The 20,818-nt window shown below is 40.3% G+C and overlaps 1 protein-coding gene across 1 annotated transcript; it reads right to left on the reverse strand.

Moving 5' to 3' along the window:
• Nucleotides 1-544: 544 nt before the first annotated feature.
• On the reverse strand, nucleotides 545-20,771 carry fcf1 (FCF1 rRNA-processing protein). Its single transcript, XM_060828564.1, has 8 exons — nucleotides 20,719-20,771; nucleotides 19,404-19,471; nucleotides 18,199-18,270; nucleotides 16,491-16,639; nucleotides 12,621-12,693; nucleotides 11,474-11,561; nucleotides 10,341-10,435; nucleotides 545-760 (listed from the first exon to the last, which is right to left on the reverse strand). The coding sequence occupies exons 1-8, from the start codon at nucleotides 20,719-20,721 to the stop codon at nucleotides 712-714; spliced, it is 597 nt and encodes a 198-aa protein (XP_060684547.1). The 5' UTR covers nucleotides 20,722-20,771; the 3' UTR covers nucleotides 545-711.
• Between the last annotated feature and the right edge of the window lie 47 nt (nucleotides 20,772-20,818).

A 20,818-nucleotide genomic window follows, 5' to 3' on the forward strand; every position in this document is an offset into this window, starting at 1 on the left:
ATAATCCCACAGTGCTCTGTCCATAACTGTGCATGGGTTTGTACAATGGTAAGATTACTTCCTGAATTGAATGTTTAAATGCATCAACTACAGGTCCAAAACAAACCAAAGAACAGTTACAGCGATAATAATTGTTTAAATGTAGTATTGAAGAGTAAATCTGTACAAAATTATACATGGCAAAAATACTAAAATCATTACCTCTCAAGCACACACAGTGATATTCATTCTTCACCTGCGTTGAGCTGGCTTTATTATAGTCAGTATTGTTGAAGGATGCTACCTGACACAACTTTTCTAGATTTAGGATAGTTCATTTAAAAGTTCTCATTTCCAACTGGTAAATAATACTCCAGTTGGAAGTAATCGCGTGACATTATGAAGATGACAAAATGAGGCCTAGATGTCACTTTCTTCAATTTGATCTCATTGCCAAGATGATGAACTGGAATTTTTGGATCTTTGGCACTGGAATGTCACCAGATGGACCCATAAACAAGGAATAGAAAACATTCAAGAAAAAAAAGTTGGAAGCCAATCCCACTTAGTTTAAAACTTCTCCAAATAACACTTTAATTTACTATGAAACAAAATTCTTTTATACAATTTTGTGGAACATGTACATGCCCCAAGTTTTTATTCAACAGGTACAGCGATATTGACAAACAGCAAACACCAATCTTTTGATGTAAACATAAGTTTGCTGCCTTTTCAAAATCTGGGGGCACCATAGTCATCTGGCATCCGTTCAATGTTGTACCTGAAAAAAAAATTGGACAGTGGAGTGTTAAAAATCAAACTGCTTATATCAATGCAATCTGTTCAGCTATATGTATGAAAGGAAGAATGAATGCATTTAATAATAGTAACTCTCATGACCTCAGGAGATTTCTAAGTGCTTCACAGACAATTAATTTCGAAGCTCAGTCACTTATGTAATATTGGACAATGTCGCAGCCAAGTTTTGCACACACTTTTACAACATACACTGAGATAAATGATCAGCTCAAATGTTTCGAGCTATTAGTTGAGGAAATGATGAGTGCTATTGCTCTTCAAATAGTTCCATGGAATCCTTCTCTTTCAGACAAATGGATAAGACCTGCTTTCATAATTCTTCCAAAACACAGCAACCTCTCAATAAGGAGATATTACTGAATAACTGTTACATTGCCAGAAATCCTAGAATGGAATGGAAAACTAGGTTACTTATACAAAGATTAAAGTTAATCCCGATTATTGCAGTATTTTGCTTACAAGCCCCATTAGTTCTTGATTTATACTTAGAAACGCTACTGTATCGACACCACCAACACCTGTTTCTCTTGCTGCTGAATATTTCTACTCAAACTGATTCTACATCTTGATCTTCAGCTAGGAGTATTCTCCATTACAGTACTAAACCATCATTATAATGCTACACAATACATTAAACCATCCCCTTTTTCTTTTTTGTACCTTTCAGAAATGTCAAGCACCCTGGAATAATCAATTCCCAATATTGGTCACTTTGAAACCTCAGGGTAAAATTTGATTGTGATTATATTTATTTTCATTTGTTTCATTGACTCTTCTGTCTTGGTACAAATCCTACATGCATTCAGCCAATTAACCTTCAGTTTTATATCAACAACTTTTCCCAATTCTGAACATATTTTTCCTTTTCTCTTTCAAAGGATTTGGATGTCACTGGGAAAGGTAGCATTTGCTGTACAGCCCTAATTACCCTTGAACTGAGTGGCCTGATAGATCATTTCAGAGGGCATTTATAAGTGAATCATGTAACTATGGATCTGGACTCCTAATTGAGACCAATTAAGGCCAGATTTTCTTTCCAGTTGGGTTTTTCTGACGCTAGATGACACTTACACGGTTGTTATTACAAATACTTAGCTTTTAACTCCAGAAGTTGGAATGGTTGAGGAAGGATCCGGTTATTAAGGTTCAAATCGGTACACATGTGTAGGTAGGATAAAGGCACTATCTTCAGCTAGAGACTAAATAGCAGAACCATACTGTTCTCTGGATTACTACCTAAATCAGCAGCAAATTGGCATATAGTAAATATGAGCTGAAAACGTGTTGCTGGAAAAGTGCAGCAGGTCAGGCAGCATCCAAAGAGCAAGAGAATCGACGTTTCGGGCATAAGCCCTTCTTCAGGAATGAGGAAAGTGTGTCCAGCAGGCTAAGATAAAAGGTAGGGAGGAACGACTTGGGGGAGGGGCGTTGGAGATGCGATAGGTGGAAGGAGGTCAAGGTAAGTGTGATAGACCGGAGTGGGGTGGGGGCGGAGAGGTCAGGAAGAAGATTGCAGGTTAGGAAGGCGGTACTGTGTTCGAGGGATTTGACTGAGACAAGGTGGGGGGAGGGGAAATGAGGAAACTGGAGAAGTCTGAGTTCATCCCTTGTGGTTGGAGGGTTCCTAGGCGGAAGATGAGGCGCTCTTCCTCCAGCCGTCGGATTATGATGTTGTGGCCATAACGGAGACGTGGATTTCACAGGGGCAAGAATGGTTGCTAGAAGTTCCAGAGTTTAGAATGTTTAAAAAGAACAGGGAGGGTGGAAAAAGAGGAGGGGTGTAGATCGTTAATCAGATAGTACATCACAGCTACAGAAACGAAGGTTGTTGAAGAAGGTTTGTATGGGTGGAAGTTAGGAACAGCAAGGGGGCAGCCACCTCATAGGGGATTTTCTACAGACCCCCTAATAGCAGTAGGGAGATTGAAGAATTCATAGGGTGGCAGATTTTGGAAAAATGCAGATGTAGCAGGGTTTTTGTTATGGGAGACTTCAACTTTCCCAATATTGACTGGAACCTCCTTAGTGCAGATGGTTTGGATGGAGCCATATTTGTCAGGTGCGTTCAGGAGGGTTTCCTTACTCGGTATGTAGACAGGCGACAAGGGGAGAGGCCATTTTGGATTTGGTGCTTGCAATGAGCCAGGACAGGTATCAGATCTCGCAGTGGGAGAGCACCTTGGTGACAGTGACCACAATTGTCTCACATTTACCATAGTCTTGGAGAGGGAAAGGAGCAGTTACCAAGGGAGGATATTTAATTCAGGAAAAGGAAATTATGACGCAGAAAGGGCACAACAGACGTGTGGAGACGGTTTAAGGAGCAGTTGTTGCAAGTGATGCACAGATTTGTTCCTCAGACAGGCAAGAAGGGGTAAGGTTAAGGAGCCTTGGATGACAAGAACAGAGGAGCTTCTCGTCAAAAGGAAGAAGGCAACTTAGGTAATGTGAAGGTAGCATGGATCTAGCACAGCTTTAGAGGATTCCAGGCTTACTAGAAAGGAGCTCAGAAATGGGTTGAAGAGAGCCAGGAGGGGGCACAAAAAAGGCTTGGCAGGAAGAAATAGGGAAAACCCAAAGACATTTTACTCATACGTGCAGAACAAGAGAATGATCGGGGGAAGGTAACATAGGGGACCTGTGCGTGGAGTCTGAACAGATAGAAGCCCTAAATGAGTTTTTTGTTTTGGTTTTCACTAAGAAAACGGGCATTGTTGTGGATGAAAACTTGAGGAGCTGGGAAACAGATTGAACAGATCAAAATTGATGAAGTTGATGTACTGGAAATTTTGGCAAACATTTGTGATAAGTCCCCAGAACCAGACCAGATTTATCCAAGGTTGCTCCGGGAAGCAAGAAAGGAGATTGCTAAGCTGCTGGCGAAAATCTTTGCTTCCTCACTATCCACGGGAGTCATACCGGAGGTTTGGAGGGAGGCGAATGTTGTTCCTCTTTTCAAGAAGGATAATAGGGAAATCCCTGTCAATTACAGACCAGTCAGTCTTACATCAGTGGTCAGCAATGTTTTGAGAAGAATTCTGAGGGACAGGATTTATGACTAATTGGAAAAACATAGTGTGATTAAAGGCAGTCAGCGTGGCTTTCTGAGGGCAGGTCATGCCTTACAAATCTTATTCAGTTCCTTGAGGAGGCTGACGAAGGTCGAGCAGTGGATTTGGTGTATGTGGACTTCAACAAGGCATTTGATAAGTTCCCCATGGTAGGTTCATTCATATAGTCAGGAGATATGGTATACAGGGAGATTTGGCTGTCTGGATTCAGCATTGGTTGGCTGACAGAGGCAGAGAATGGTTGTAAATGGAAAGTATTCTGCCAGGAAGTCAGTGGTGAGTGGTATCCTGCAGGGTTCTTGTTCTTGGGCCTCTATTCTTTGTAGTTTGTATAAATGACTTGGATGAGGAGGTTGGGGGCGGGTTAGTAAATTTTCAGTTGACACAAAGGTTGGAGGTGCCGTTGATAGTATCGAGGGCTATTGCAGGCTGCAGCGTGCCAGAAACAGGATGCAGAGCTGGGCTGAGAAATGGCAGATGGAGTTCAACCTGGATAAATGCGAAGTGATGCATTTTGGAAGGTTGAACTCAAATGCTGAATATAGGATTAAAGACAGGATTCTTGGCAGTGTGGAGGAACATAGGGAACTTGGTGTTCGAGTGCATAGATCCCTCAAAGTTGCCACCCAGGTGGATAAGGTTGTTAAGAAAGCATGGTGTTGTGGCTTTCATTAACGGGGGGGGGGGGGGGGGGAAGGGAACATTGTTTCTAGTTCCGGTCGCCCTACTATAGGAAAGATATGGGGGCTTTGAGAAGGGTGCAAAGAAGTTTTACTACGATGCTGCCTGGACTGGAGGGCTGCCTTATGAAGAGAGGTTGACTTAGGCTCAGCCTTCTCTCTTGAGATAAGGAGGAAGAGAGGTGTCCTGATCGAGGTATACAAGGTAATGAGAGACATTGATAGAGTCAATAGCCTGAGACTTTTCTCAAGGGCAGGACTGACTGGCACGAGGGGTCATAGTTTTAAGATATAAGGAGGAAGATATAGAGGAGATGTCAGAGGTAGGTTCTTTACACAGAGAATTGTGAATGCATGGAATGTCTTGCCAGCGGTGGTGGTGGAAGCAGCGTCATTCGGGATATTTAAGTGACTGCTGAATATGCATATGGATAGCAGTGAATTGAGATGTACATAGCTTAGCTTATTTTATTTTAGATTAGGAATAATCCTTGCACAACATTGTGGGCCGAAGATCCTGTTCTGTGCTGTACTTTTCTATGTTCTATGCCTAACCAAGAGTCACTTAAATGTCCCTAGTGTATCAGACTCTACTACCACTGCTGGCAGTACATTCCACGCACCCACTACTCTCAGAGTAAAGAACTACCTCTGACATCTTCCCTAAACCTTCTTCCAATTACATTAACATTTTGCCCCCTCGTGATAGACATTTCCGCCATGGGAAAATGTCTCCGACCAACCACTCTATCTATACCTCTCAATATCTTGTACACCTCTATTAAGTCACCTCTCATCCTCCTTCACTCCAATGGGAAAAGCCCTAGATCCCTCAACCTTTCTTCATAAGACATGCTCTCCAGTCCAGCAGCATCCTGATAAATCTCTCCTGCACCCCTTCTAAAGCTTCCACATTTTTCCTATAATGAGACAACTAGAACTGAACACAATATTCCAAGTGTGGTCTAACCAGGGTTTGAAAAAGCTGCTGCATATCCTCATTTGGAGATGGGAGATTTTAGGGGAAAGCATAAGGCAGTTGTATGAGATGATGATTAAATAATGAGAGGGTGTGTGTATGAAATAATGTACAAACATAAGACTGTATCAGCAAATAAGTTCATTTTGAGGACATGGTGGTTCAACTGTAGTGTCCCATCATGGACAGCTGTTTCACACTGTTACTACGCAATAGCAACACAAGTGGTCTTTGCCACAACAAAATGTGACTACCAAGCCAAAAAGACATTTTGCCTATCACACAAATGAATAATATGCTGTATGAGTTCCAGCACCAATGTGATGCCAGTTATATCGTCTGTACATCAACAAGACTGGCGGATCCTAGCAGCATATCCCTTTGGCTGTTTTGAACAAGGAAGGTACTGACCATACACAACCAGCCCACACTTGCAAAACCTGCAATAGTGTCAAACATTATGTGAGATTCTACAATTGGACAACATTTACTACTTAATCTTGTGTGTGAAGAACAATTCGAAGAACCAATTTAGGTTTTGTTTATCAGGCTTGCAGTATGCTAATTTTGAATGTACCAGAAACTACATATGTTAATACATAGGGCCTTGTTCTTTGCTGACAGGATAAATGTGAACAGTGTGCCTGTTCTTATTGATCAGGCCAGACCCCCTCAAAACATTTTTAGGCAGCCCAGACCCTAACTTTTTCTTATTTTAAAGGTAGATGTAAGGCAGATATTCCAGGAGTGAGGCAGCTGGTCAAACCACTCAACTAAGCAAACCACTAAGCAAAACAGAATTTATTTAAACACAACGGTTGAAACACAAATAAAAGAAAACAGAATTTAGAATAACTTATTTGAAAATCCAACCGACTTAATATTGTAACTTAACATAGGAGCTATTCCAATTCTCACTACATCCCATAAACACACCCCTTGGCAAAAGGTTAATTTAAATACAGGATCCTATAGGCAGGAGAGTGTTCAGAGAGAAGAGTCAGATGGAACGTTCTCTTCACTTTAGCTGCTTTCATTACCAGCAGGTTCTGACTGCCTGTTAGAAACAAACCAAACTAGAAAAAAAAACCCTGAACTGCCACTTCCCCTCCACTGTTTAAAGTAGCCACTTCCAGATATATTGACACCTCTGCTTTTACGACCCCTCTTCTTTTACGACCACTCTTTTTAAAAAAAAACAAGGACAAGATAACCTTGTTAAAGGGGCAGCATTATCACACTGTTTCAACATCAAAACAGGTGATAGCCATATGCAGGTTCATTTCTCAGGGCAATTCCCTGACCAGAGTCAACCTGCCTAATTTCAAAAATTTAAACAAAGTCTAGCAATTTGTAGTCAATCATTATCTGCCACATTTTCCATAGCACTCTATCAATCAGAGTCTACTTGGCTGCCAAACAGTAGTGTCTCTCATGTAGTATAGCTGTTGGCTTCTCCCATTATTGACATTCTTGCATAAAAATATAGAAATTAGGATTTTTAAAAAAAAACATACTCATGGGAATGAGGGTATCACTGGCTTAGCCAGTATTTATTGTCCATCCTGAATTACTAGAGGGCAGTCGAGAGTTAACCACATTGCTGTGGGTCTAGTCACATGTAGGCCAGACCAGGTAAGGACAGCTGTTGCCTTCTCTAAAGGACATTAGTGAACAAGCATTTTTCCCGACAATTGATAATGGTTTTGTGATCATCAATGGACACCTCATCCCAGATTTTATTTTGAATTCAAATTCCACTATCTGCCATGGCAGGATTCGAAGCCAGCTCCCCAGAAAATTACCTGAGTTTCTGGATTAATAGTCCAATGCCTTTGCATAGCAGGCCATTTGGAAGGTCTCTGTCCTTCAACAGGATTTTTGCTATCTCAGTGACATATTTCCACTTTATTCCCATACCCCTTGATGCCCTTAAAATTAAAAAAAAAATTCTTTAATATATTTAGTGCCTTGGTTTCCACAACTTCTATAGAAAATTTCATAGGTTCACTACCCTTTGAATGAAGATATATGAAGAAATAAGTAGTCTACCTCATATTCTAAGGCCAAGATTCCTGGTTCTAGACTCCCGCAGGTCAGACAGCATCCAAGGAACAGGAAATTCGACGTTTCGGGCATAAGGCCTTCATCAAGATTTCCTGTCGAATTTCCTGTTTCTTGGATGCTTCCTGACCTGCTGCGCTTTTCCATCAACACATTTTCAGCTCTGATCTCCAACATCTGCAGACCTCACTTTCTCCTCTAGACTCCCGCAAACAGGGAAAACATCCTCCCTATATCTAGTCCTTCCAGCCAGGTTAAAATGTGTACGTTTCAATTAGATCCGCTCTCATCCTTCTAATTTGTTACGAATACAAGCTTAATTAAATAATCTTTCATCATAGACGGAATGGCAGGACTGACCTATCAGCTTAGTGAACCTCTGTTGCACTTTCTCGAAGGCAAATATATCCTCTCTCAGGTAGAGTGATCTAAACTGCAGGAAATACACCAAAAATGGTCTCACAAAGGCCCTGAATAATGGCAACAAGAGGAGACTTCTGAACTTAAATCCTCTTGCAGTGAAGACCAATATACTATTTGTCTTCGGAGTTCTTTGTTGCACAGGTCTATTTTCATTGATTAGTGTACAAGGACATCAGTGCTGATGGGTGGAACATGAAAGGTTTTGGCAAAATGGATCTTCTTCTGCAATACTCAAGATGTTTTTCACTCAGACTGTACCCTTAAGTCCAAGTCTCTCCTGCCAGTGGAAACATCTTCTCCACATTCATTCCATCCAGGCCTCTCAGTATTCTAAGTTTCAATCATATACTCCCTCATCCTTCTAAACTCCATTGATGCAGACCCAGAGTACTTAACCTGCTCCTCATATGATAAGCAGCTTCATCCTGGGGTTCATTATGGTGGCTAAAGTGATGCTCCAGCCAGGGCTCCTCAGCTCATCAGCTCCTTTTCCTCTTTTTTTTCTCCCTCTCGCTGCAGTTTTTCTTTCACCACCCAACTTTTAACTCCTTAAAGTACCTTACCTGGAGGGAAAGGAAAACCGAGTCCTAGATCAGCCCGACTCAGAGATTAGTCGTGGCCAAGCTGCAGCAGAGTGGCCATGTGCTGAGTCCCAGAAGTGAGTTCCAGCCAGAGTGGGAGCAGAGCGATCATGTGTCAAGTCCCCGAAGTGAGTTCCAGCCAGAGTGGAGAAGAGCGATCATGTATCGAGTCCAGGAAGCAACAGCCCAGAGCGGCAGCAGAGCTTGAGCGAGTTGAGCCCTGGAAGTGAGTTGCAGGCTGGAGCGCAGAGTGGAAAGCAGAGCGACGGTGGGTCGAATCACAAAAGCGAATTGGGGCCGGAAGAGAGCACAGCGATCGCAGGCTGAGTCCTGGAAGTCAGTCACAGCGAAAGCCTGGAGCAGCAGAAGCAGAGTGTGTGTGTGGGCTTAGTCCTGGAAATGAGTTGCAGAATGGAGAGCACAGCGAGCGTGGCTGCGCTGGGAGCCAAGTTGTGGCTGGAGCCAGAACAGCAGAGTGAGCACAGACTGGCCAGGGGATGAGTGCTAGAGGCGAGTCTTGGACGGAGGTCAGAGTGTGCAGAGAGCACCGCCTCATATTCTGAAGCCTGGTGGATATGCACTCTGAAAAAAGTACTATAACTTGAGTACTTTAAAAGACACTTGATTCTCATTCTGTACTATTTAAACGCCCTATTCCTATGCTAGCCTACTTTTTTTTAAACTATTTAAATTCTGTAACACTTAAAGTATCTGTATCTTGGAATCCTGTATCTAAGGTGGCACCAAGAGACAACATTACTAACTTTTTGCTGCATTCAATAGTGTGCATGTGACAATGGAGGCTATTTTATTTTTGTAGACTTCCTCTCAACCCTCCTCCAACGCCAGCACATCCTTCCTACAATTCTTAAAGGAATCCTGAACTAGGATTCCCAAGTTCCTTTGTGCTGCAGATTTCCAAAGCCCTTCTCCATTTGGAAAATTATCTGTATCTCTACTCATTCTACTAAAGTGCATAACCTCTCACCTTCCCATCATATTCCATCTATCATTTCTTTACCCAGTCTCCCACCCTGTCCAAGTCACTCTACAGACTTCCTGCTTCCTCAACAGTACCTTTTCTTCAAATGTACCTTTGTGATAATGGCAAACCAAGCAACAATACCCTCCATTCCTTCATCCATATCAATGTATAACCCAAGTAGTTGTGTTATACTGACCCCTGCAGAACCCCATTAGTCACCAGCTGCAAAAACACACCTTTATTGCCATTCTCTGCCTTTTTCCGATCAGCCAATCTTCTATCCATGCCAGTACCTTGTTCCTAACGAGGGATCTTATCTTATTTACCTTGTGTATCAGATCGGCTACTTAGAGCGAACATGACAATGAAAGCTATTCAATTCTTCTCAACTTCCGCTAGACCCTCCTCCAACGCCAGCACATCCTTCCTTCGAGTCATGGTCCAAAACAGCTCTCTATATTCCAAATGTGGTCGGACCAGAGTCTTGTACAACCTTCTCATTTGATGAGTAAATATTTCTTCATTCAAAAGGGTAGTGAACCTATGGAATTCTCCACATGATTGATGGCAGCTTGTCAAAGATCACATCCATTGGCTTTGCTTTGTCTAACTTGCCAAGATTCAGAAGACAGTTGGTGGATTTTGAATTCAAAGACCATAAGGACATGAATTTTATAAGAAAGAAACTGTCAAGGTTGGGTCCTGTTTGATAGACAGTGAGTAGCACAAAAAGCTTTTTCTTTGCTTAAATGTTCTCACCTATGATTAGAGATGTACATAATAGGGACTCCTGGAATTTTTCGGATCCTCCTCTTGAGATCTCTGTCCACTGTCGCCACAATGTAACACTTGTGCTGCAAATGTGAGCGTAAGAAAATGTGAAAGTTGCCTTTTGAAAAAAAAACTCTCTAATTATAGGCTTTGCACTTCAGGGTGGATGCGAGACAGTTGGGGGAGACACAGGTCAGATTTACTAGAGTGCACCCAGGAATGAAGAATTACAAACTTTCTGGATAGACTGGAGAAACTAGTCTGTTCTCTTTAAAGTAGAGAAGGCCAACAGCAAATTTGGTTGAATTGTTTAAAATAGCACAACTTTTAGATAAGCGTCAATAAAGAGAATTATTTTTATCTAGTTGAAGCTTTGATACCAGGTGGCAAAAATTTAAAGGTGACTGTTTGAAGATCTAGAGGAAATAAGGAAAAGACTATGTAGTGGTCGTCATGATTTGGAATGCAGAGCCTGAGAAGTTAGCATGTACAAATTCAATTGTTTTAAAATGGGAACAGCCAAATTAGTTGAAGGAGAAAAAAAGATTGCAGAAATATGGAGAAAAAAAAAATCAGAGGAGTACAATTAAGTGAATTGCTCTTCGAAACCGTCAGTTCAAACTCACCGGAGCAAAATACTTCTTTTAGCAACGTACTAGAATATGATTTTCTCCAACAGTTAAACTCAAGTTTGAGTACGGAGACAGGACTCAAGAAGAAATACAAATAGTCTGGGCTACTGTTACAATCTTGCAAGTAAATTTAAGGCCTGAATGGACACAATTATAAGGTATGTCTCACATTCACACCCCAATCTTGGATGTTTTACATCATCACAATTGGAATAGTAGTTTGGGGTGCTACCGTTGCCCTACTCCATGTTACACCCATTACTTAATAAAGTTTGCTGGGAACATACAAATGGACAGACAATGGGCAAGGTTATATTTCTCATGGCTACATATGAAGAATGGCCATTTATGTGAACTGCAAGACACTGGCGGTACTTGTAAAATAGTAGCCCAATGTCATTAAAAAAGGTAGATAAAGGTGGGGGAGAAACAACTAAAATGCTTATTTACCAAAATATTTTCAAAACAGTGAGTACATTTTTTACTTACCTGTGTGACTCTCTGCACTAAACAATCATCAGCATATGTTCCTTTGTGTGTGCAAGGTAATCGCTCGAACCGTGGATCCTTTGCTATTCTGGAAAAGTAAACAAAAATATTATAAATTCAGGAATACATTATGGTTTTCCAATGACTGACACTGAACATATTTCCAATTTCTTCTCTGTAGATATTTTTGGCTTCCATGTGTTAGAATTATTCCTGTTGGTAAATCCTAGATTTCTATCTTCACTTGCCTAGACAGCGAGATAAATACTCAAGAGTTCTTCTGCAACACTTCAGGACAGGAGATCTCATGCTTAAAATATGCACAAGAATAGCTACTGCTTGCATTTTCAGTGCCTCAGGAACTCTGTATGTAACCCAATGATTATGTTACTGAGCTAGTGAGCTGCACCTTCTGGGAGGATACTTACCAAAGAATATAGCTCGTGACAAGAATCTCTGTGTTGAGTCTTTTCATGTGGGAAGTTCTTGTGCCAAACCTACTAAATGTGGGATTCTGATTGACCAGAGTACTTTCCCATTCTTACTGCTAGTGGCAGGCACAGGAGAAGATTTACAGATTGCCAAGTCACCTTTCTGGCTACGTCATTCGGCCTGTTTGAGGGCACGGTATCTTCCATGACCATCAAGTCCTAATGTGGGTCTTGAATCCAGAGCTTTTTGCTCGGAGAGAGAAAGAGAGATGCTACCCACTGCATTTTGAAAACTCCTGCCAGCAAGCTCGAGGCCTGCGCAAATGATAGAAATGGGTATTTAAATGCCACCATTGTAGATGCAGAATTCAAGTTCAGTCAATTAAATAAACGTGGAATGAAAAACGAGTATCTTTAAATGGTTAAACGCAACTTGCCCATGGGAACACCACTCCAAATTTCTCTACATCCTGACTTGGAAATTGATTCACTGTTCAGTCAAGATCTCCTAAACAGTGTACTTTCACAATATGGACTGCAGTTGTTAAAGAAGTGGCTCACAATGACCATCTCAAGTGCAAATGGGCATGAGTAATCCATGCGGACCTTGACATCATCTTTCTCATCAAATGAATGATTAAAAAGTATACTTATTCCTGGCTGAATATCTGAATTACAGTGAATCATTGATGAACCGGTTTGAGAAGTTGTTTTACCTTAGCGCAACTCTGTACTTCTGTCCCAGCTTCTCAATTTCTGCCATCACACAGTCCGTGATACAGGGAACACCTAGAGAAAATTCAGGTGAGGTCACATCTTTTATCCTATGCTTTATTTTATTGTGAAAATTCTGATGCTCCTTCTCTCTTTAAACCGAAAGCATCCTTGCCAGCTGTGCCCATCTTACAAGAAGTACTTAACAGATAGTTTTGTCCAATTCTTCACAATTTTATGGAAATAATCACTTGCAGTTAACTCATGAAAGAACTCCATCCTTTAAGGAAAATGAACAAATTCATTTTCCATTTCTGTATGTGTGGTCTGTGGTTGGATATGTGTGTATGTCTCCCAGTTTCGTTCTATCTGTATGTTTTGTTATCGCACTCTTGCCTGTTGTATTTTAAGTTTCTCTATACCTACAATGCTGTTAGGAAGTGACTTCCAGGATTTTGACCTGATGACAGTGAAGGAGCGACAATACAGTTCCAAATCAGAAGGGAGTATGGCTTGTATGGGAGCTAGCCGGTGGTGATGTTCCTATGAATCTTATGACATTGTCCTTCTAGGTACTACAGCATGTGGGCTTGGAAAGTGATGTTACAGAAGCTATGATGAACTACTGCAGTATATCTTGTCGATGGTGCATACTACCTGTTGATGGTGGAAGGAATGAAGAATGTTGAAGATATTGGATAGACTGACAACAAAGTGTGGTCTTTCTTGGATAGCATTAAACTTCAAGTGTTTTTTGAGCTGCTGTCATCTTGGCAGGCAGAGAGTATTTCATCGTTCTTCATTTCTGCCTTCACACCTCCCCCCCCACCCCACAGGATGTTGACAATGGGACATTCAGCAACGTTTATGCCACTGAATGCTATGAGATACTCATTCTGTAGATCTCGTGTATCATATTGCATCTGTCTTTCTGTCACCTCCTTTGTGTCCTCAAGCATCCATTTTCCAGTCATAATATAGACTAGTGAGTTTTCTCTTGCTTGCGTGCATTTCTGATTCTCTCTCTGTTCTTATGATTAGTAATGGGGAGACTAGGCACGTCCCAATATCTGAAATTTTGAACATGGGGATAATTCTCAAAGAAGCAAAAGCTGGCATCTTTTGCCACAAGGTGAAAAAATCAAGATCCAGAATGTCATGTGTGAGATATGCTGCATGGAAGAAAGGAGGTGAGAGGTGTAAAGTGTTTAAATGCAAAAGCGGTCTATTCATTTCCAAGTACAGATCAGTTAACAGAAATTGTACAGATTATGTTCAAGTAAACAAGGCAATTCAGAAAAAAATCCTAGGCTGTAGAAGTAGGTTCTGATAGTATCGCCTTGCTTCTCTTTCTTCAACATTCAGCATCTGCTTTGCTCTCAGATTGAGTGTTGTGCAATACTTTTGAATTGATTGTACCTGCTGCAGAATTCACAGCTCAAATTGCAAAAAAATTAAGAAAAACTTTTCTTTTGCTCTTGCCCATTGCCAACAATCGCTTTCTTAAAATACCTTTTTTGCAATTTAAGCTATGAACTCTGCATCAGGTGCAATCAATTGAAAAATACTGCATACTTCGTTTGTTTTTACATCTCTCACCTCCTTTCTTCCATGCAGCATATCTCACCTGATCTCACACATAACATTCTGGATCTTGATTTTTTTTTAATCTTTTGGCAAAAGATGCCAGCTTTTGCTTCTTTAAGAATTATTCCCATTTTCAGAATTCAGGCAATGGGACATTCCTATTCTCTCAATTACTAATTGCAGAGAGAGAAAAAGAGAGAACGCGGAGAATTAGACATGCATACAGACATGAGAAAACTCACTAATCTACACTATAATTGGAAAATGGATGCTTGAGGACATAGAAAAGAAGCAAAGATAGATGCAATATGACAGACAAGGGATTTGGGTAGTTGATAACCTGCATTACCCTTTAGCATTTAAAAAAGTTACCTTGCAGCTAAAGATGTCTCTGAGATTTCGCCCCAACGTCAAATTCCACTAAAGTTTATGTAACATTTTGAAATTCCGCTAGTTCATCTCCTTCATGCAAATAAATGGAGCAGACATAGAAACAAAGAGCAACTGTAGGTCACCCAGCTCCTTGAACATGCCCTGCCATTCAATAAGATCACCAGCTGATATTATTATTTGACATTCCTGCATATCCCATTAACCTTTCACCTTATATTGAATCTCTCTCTGCCTTAGAAGTATTTAATAACTCCATTTCCATCATCATTTGAGGAAGAGCATTCCAAAGACTTATGAACGTCTGTAAGAAATAATTTTTCATCATTCTTGTCTTAAATGGGCAATTTCTTATTTTTAATTAGCAATATCTACTTCTAGAGATTTTCCCACAAGGAAACATTCTTTCCACATACACCCTGTCAAGCTCCCTCATGATCATTTATGTTTCAGTCAAGTCGCCTTTTATTATTTTAAACTTCAGTGGGTATAAGCCTAGTCTGTTCAACCTTTCCTCAGAAGACAACCCACCTATTCAAGGTCTTAGTCTAGTAAAGCTTCTCTGACTTTTCAAAGCACTTACATAGTTCCTTAAATTAAAAAAAGACCAACAAACTGTACAAAGTGCTCAAGATGTGATGCCACTCATATGGCTGAAGCATAATCTTCCAACGTTTGTATTCAATTCCCTTTGCAATACGTGATGATATTCCATTAGCTTTGCAAAACCCTTGCTCTACTTGCATATTAAGCTTTTGCAATTCATGCACTAGGACATCCCGATCCCTTTGCACTTTAGAGCTCTGTAATCTCTCACTAGTTACATAAGATGTTATGTTTAAATTTAGAAACTTCCTTTCCTATTTGTGTTATCAGTAAATCTAATAGCTGTCCCTTTATTTCAATTTTAAAATGTTAAAGATTGAGCACTGATCCCTGTGGCACACCATTTGTTACACTGTTGTAAGATATAACAAAGTGACTCATTTGCCCCATTTTCTGCTTCCTGTTAGCTTGCCAATCTTCTATCCAGTGTTAACCCTGACACCAATTACACATACAGACAGTTGTTGACATTCAATTTTGCCTGTGTGAAAATACTCAGTCTGTAGATTCAAGATCAACTAAGCTGTACAAAGCAGAAATATTTGGGAAGCAAGACCATTAGGATGTCAAAGACAACAGTGCAGCTGTCCAAAGCTGTGCTGACAGTCAACACTAGCTGGAGGAGGAGCTACATTGTTGACCCCTTGTTTTAAACTATGAATTCTGCAGAAATGCTCTTGTCATTGGAAGCACTTCATTGTAATAGGAAAAAGACAAAAAAAAATTCAAAACATGCTGATAGGGTAAACAATAAATGCAGCATTCTCCTGTATCTGCAAAGGTGTCCTGCAACTGATCCCATAGATAGTAATACAAGCTCAACTAAAATCCCAAACTCTTACACTACTGATTCTACAGTGCACTGTTCTTCGCCAGAGTTCCATCTTAGGACAGAGATGAGAAATGCCCACAGGAAAAGGCATTCAAGGCATCGTCACTTTCTCCAAACTGGTAAAGGCACTTGAAGTTAGCAAAGATCAGGTAGATTAGAGTATTGGTAAGGGAAGAAAACAAAATTGATATCCTCATCTAAACCACTTTATCAGACTTTTGAATGTACCTCTGTAAGGTTAATGTTGATCTCATTCTGCATCTTCTTAGCAGCTGTTACTCTAATGCACTTATATAGTACAATCTGCCTGTAAAGTACATTGACAACACTTTTCACCATACCTCGGTACACGGGACAGTAACAAATCAAATCAAAATAATATCCAGCATAAAGGAAAGATAACAGAACAGATACATAAATAATTATATTACATACTAGGTAACTGACAAGCACTCACACTTTGCATACAAGCAGTCCATCATCGATTGAACAATGTCCAGCTTAGTCTTGATGGAGAAGTTGATGAAATTGGTGTCAACCAGGATATAATAGGGAGGGCCCAGCTGTGTGTTATATTGGAAAAACAGGCAAGAAGGATACTTGACCCTAAGAAAGTAACAAGAAAAGTCTGTAATTTCTCAAATGATTAAATGTTATTTTTAATGTATTTAATTAAATAAGATTATCACATTTGCTAAATTTTGCAAGTAAACAAGGAATGTGTAAAAATGCTTTGTAGACATATTTATCTATGAATGAACAGTGTGAACATTTTCAGGTTCTCAGAATTCCCACTTAGCTAATACCATATTATGCAGTACTTTACCCTGTTATCAGATGCTGCTAGCCCACCATGCAATACACAATCTTTTGGTCAAGAGAAAATTTCACCCTATTCTGTACTCTTTCTTCTTTCTACTTTAGTTATTAAGAAGGCATCACCTCATTTTTCTATCAAACTCCTTGTCAAAATTATTCAGATGACAATTTGAATCAATCAGCTGTTAAGGAATAAGCCTAATGTGCAGTATGTGACCAACACAAGTAATGATGTGGCAAGCTTTCATGTTGGTTTGCCTACCATGCGAAAGTCAAGCATCCATTACATAACTGAAAGGGTCCTGAGATTTGAAACAAGAGATAGTTATTTACGTCATTTATAAAATACCTTGCAAGAACTGTATCAAACACTAGGTTGGACAAACAGGCAGATAACTAGCCACCAGGATACATGAACATCAAATAGCCACAAAAATACATGACCCACTATCACTAGTATCCTTGCGTACAGATGAGGAAGAACACCACTGACTAGGACAACACAAGCAGAGACATGCTTGAGAATTCCTGGAAGCAATGCATTCCAACTACAACTATCAACAAACACGTCGACTTGGACTCCTTGACCATCCCCTGAGAAAAAGAAGAGGAAGTGACATCACCAACCCAAGGAAACCTAAACACAAATAGAAAGCGAGACTTAACACCAGTGCTTCACCAGAGGCCCACTGATGATGGTACCTAGCATGGTGACAAACGTCTGAAAACATTTCAGCTCAACAAGCAAACTTATATCCAGAACCTCAACCTGAGCTACAAATCTTCTCAAAACTCGCTAATTTGGAATAAGAGCTTGAAGCTAGGTAGTGTGATCAGACCCTTGGATGTGTAGGGAAGGTACCTATCATAATTCCAACAGGTTTGGTGTAAAGATGGGTAAAGAATAAAAACTCATTGAACTTAAAGATGCAGTTCAGTCATTAGGTGTTGGGATGTGGATAGCACTACAAACCAAAGCAGAGGTACTAACTCCTAACTAGAAAAGCTCCTAAGTGGAAGAAAGCCACCCTTGATCTCGAGGGACTGACTAAGAAGCGATCGAGAATGAGCAAATATTGCCCAAAATCCTTGATGCAGAATGTTGATGATTCAATGTACTACTGCAGTTATTCAGCAATGAATCCCTAAGTTGTGAAACGAATTAATAATCATTATAAAGTGAAAATTTTGATAAGCAAGCTTTACTTTGACAAGTACAGAGAGTGCTCATTGCTGTTTGCAACACAGACAGCACAGATACATTCCATTCCTCATATTTATTCATTTTTAACAATATAAACTGCTAATTTAAACATATAATCTGTAAAGCTGAGTTCCATACATACACTTCTTTGATTTTCAAAGCACTGGGATCATCCTTAATTTTCTTCTGTGGTTTTGCTCTGTCTTTTTCATTTCTGGAAAAAGACAAATGATATACCTTGTATCATTTCCTCAGGGAAATAATGACTAGTAGTATGAAGGTGCTGAATTCACAATTTGTATCAACTGCCATCAGTTGAAAGCAAGAAATCTCTTAAAAACTTCGAAGTTAGAAACATTCCGTCAACCTTTTCACAAAAGTGCTTACTGTAGTTTCACGGGCACCAGCCATCATCATCAAACACAAGTAGCTGATATTCATGTAAGAAACTTGACAGGAAATGTCAAATCATTACTTGCTTACAAGGTCATTACAGCTTAATCAATATCCCCCTTTCCCTACCCGACTACTTAGCTCAAGGATTAGCAATCTGAAATAATTTTCCCTCTTTCAACAGATCAAGACAAATTGCAGGGATCTTATTACTGTTCCTAACAAGATCCAACGACTTGGAATGGATGGAGGATTAAGGTGAGACTTTTCTGCTCTGAATCGAGGAAAGCTGTGACTTGCATTTTGTGACTTAAAGCAGGGGTCAAAACAAGGATAGTACCTTGTCATTTTGCCAGCAATTTTAAGAAATACAATACCTATAATAATTTTCATAGGAACTGAAAGAGTATAAAAAGCTCTTCCCGTTCATATGGCAACAAATTTTAAGAGAATATTAAGTGTTTAGACTAGTTCTGATGACACTACTACTTTTCAGGTCGAGTGGAATAGTAATAATGTCATTGGACTGGTATTTCGGATTCTCACCAAATACATTAGGGACATGGATTGAATTGCTATCAAAACAACCGATGAATTAAATTCAAGTAACAGAACCTGAAATTTAAAGTTTGTGTTAATGACTGTGAAACTTTTTTTTGTAAAAACCAATCTGGTTCACTATTATCATTTAGGGAAGAAAATCTGCCATCTTTACCTAATCTGCCTATCTATTACTCAGAATTATAGCAATTTGGTTGACTTGAAATGTTCTTGAAAGTCACTCAGTCCAACGTAATAAGGAATGGGCATTAAATGCTGTCCTTGCCACAAACAGTTACATCCCATGAAAGAATATTTAAAAAGAGCAATACAACAGAGCAGCAGAAAAATAGCAAACATTAGGCTAGTCAATCCTTTTAAGTCTCCTCTAGCCTTAATTGAAAAAAAACTTACATTCGTGAATCTCGCAAACTAATCATTCGCTTCATGACTGCATATTTTCTAGTTTTCTTTGCTTTTCCCTGAAAAAACAAAATGAAATTTTAAAAAGGCCCAAATGGCACATGCAAACAGTAATAATGTCAACAGCCAGATATCAAAGCACAAGAATAAAATTAACAAGTCAATTGCACGCCCAATTTGCCTCCTGATGAACAATGTGCTAACTGTAAGCTTAACTTTGAATTGTAGTTACATAATTAGAATAAGGATGCTCCATAGAACATCCATGAATATATTTTTCACCAATCAACTGAAAGTGATACCCTTTGATTCTTGACCCTGATATATTTCTTCAGATATCCATAAAGTATTAGCTTATACAAAAAGTATTAGCTTTCCAAAAGTGTTATTTACAGTAGAAATATTCTCCATTTTATCTGGACTGCAACCATCTTAAATGAGGCACAGAATGTTTAACATAAATTGAGTGTGTTTGGGCGAAGCCAACAATTTGAGATTTTATTCTGATGGAATTACTATGTGGAAGAGTAGGGTCACCAACCATCCCATATTTTACAGGATCATTTTTATTTCGTTGTCCTGCATCTCATAGCATTTCCTCCTAAAACAGTTGGATTGCTGATATCCTTGTGCTTTTTGTAGCTTAGTCAAGGTATTTGTTATTTCACTCAAATCTCACCCCACGAGTTGCTCATGCTGGAGAGAGGAAAATGAGACCAACTCACTCCCACCTGATCATCCTGAAGATAGGGAATGAAATCCTCCCCTCAAAAATAAGAATTGGGACATCCTAGGGACAGGGGAAAGAGATGAGTAGCCTGAGCTCAGATGGATGGGTACGACCTATTAACCTCAGCAGAGAGTTCGGTGTCTTGGGGAGGGGTGAGAGGCGCAGATTTAAAGTGATTGGTAGACAAATCCGAGGACAGATGAGGAAAAAAAAAGGTTTCACCCAAAAGGTGATAGTGAATGGAGGCAGAAATCCTCAACCCATTCCGAAGGAGCCATGGGGATGCACCTCAAACACGGTTAGCCGCAGGGCCACTGACCAAACGCTGGGGAGGAAAGGTAAATTGCTGGAGAAACTCAGCAGGCTTGGCGGCCTCTGTGGAGAGAGTTCAGGGACCCTCCTTCAGATGGGGATGGGAGGTTGGGCAAGACAGCTCGCGATGGGCCAAGTGGCCTCCCCCAGCGCCGGAACCGTTCTGCGGCTCGAAACAAAAACCCTCTCGTTGCCGACAAAATATCCACGAAACGAAAGGCATTCCCCACACGGACAGCCCAGACCGCTCCTCCTCGCCGTTACCATGTTGTCGTCTTCGATGCTCCGGGTGGGCGATCACGTCATCGGGTAAGCGCCGGGCAGAGACGTCATCAGCGTAGCGACCGGCTTCTTCCAGCTTCCG

This window comes from Hemiscyllium ocellatum, chromosome 8 (genome assembly GCF_020745735.1).
Source record: "Hemiscyllium ocellatum isolate sHemOce1 chromosome 8, sHemOce1.pat.X.cur, whole genome shotgun sequence".
In the NCBI taxonomy this organism is placed as follows: Eukaryota; Metazoa; Chordata; class Chondrichthyes; order Orectolobiformes; family Hemiscylliidae; genus Hemiscyllium; species Hemiscyllium ocellatum.

Coding starts and splice junctions, on each gene's coding strand:
- fcf1 (XM_060828564.1), bottom strand. Junction 18,271..19,403: donor AGTTTGCGAGATTCACGAAT/GTAAGTTTTTTT, acceptor GTCTTTTTCCAG/AAATGAAAAAGACAGAGCAA. Junction 10,436..11,473: donor TAGTGCAGAGAGTCACACAG/GTAAGTAAAAAA, acceptor TCACATTTGCAG/CACAAGTGTTACATTGTGGC.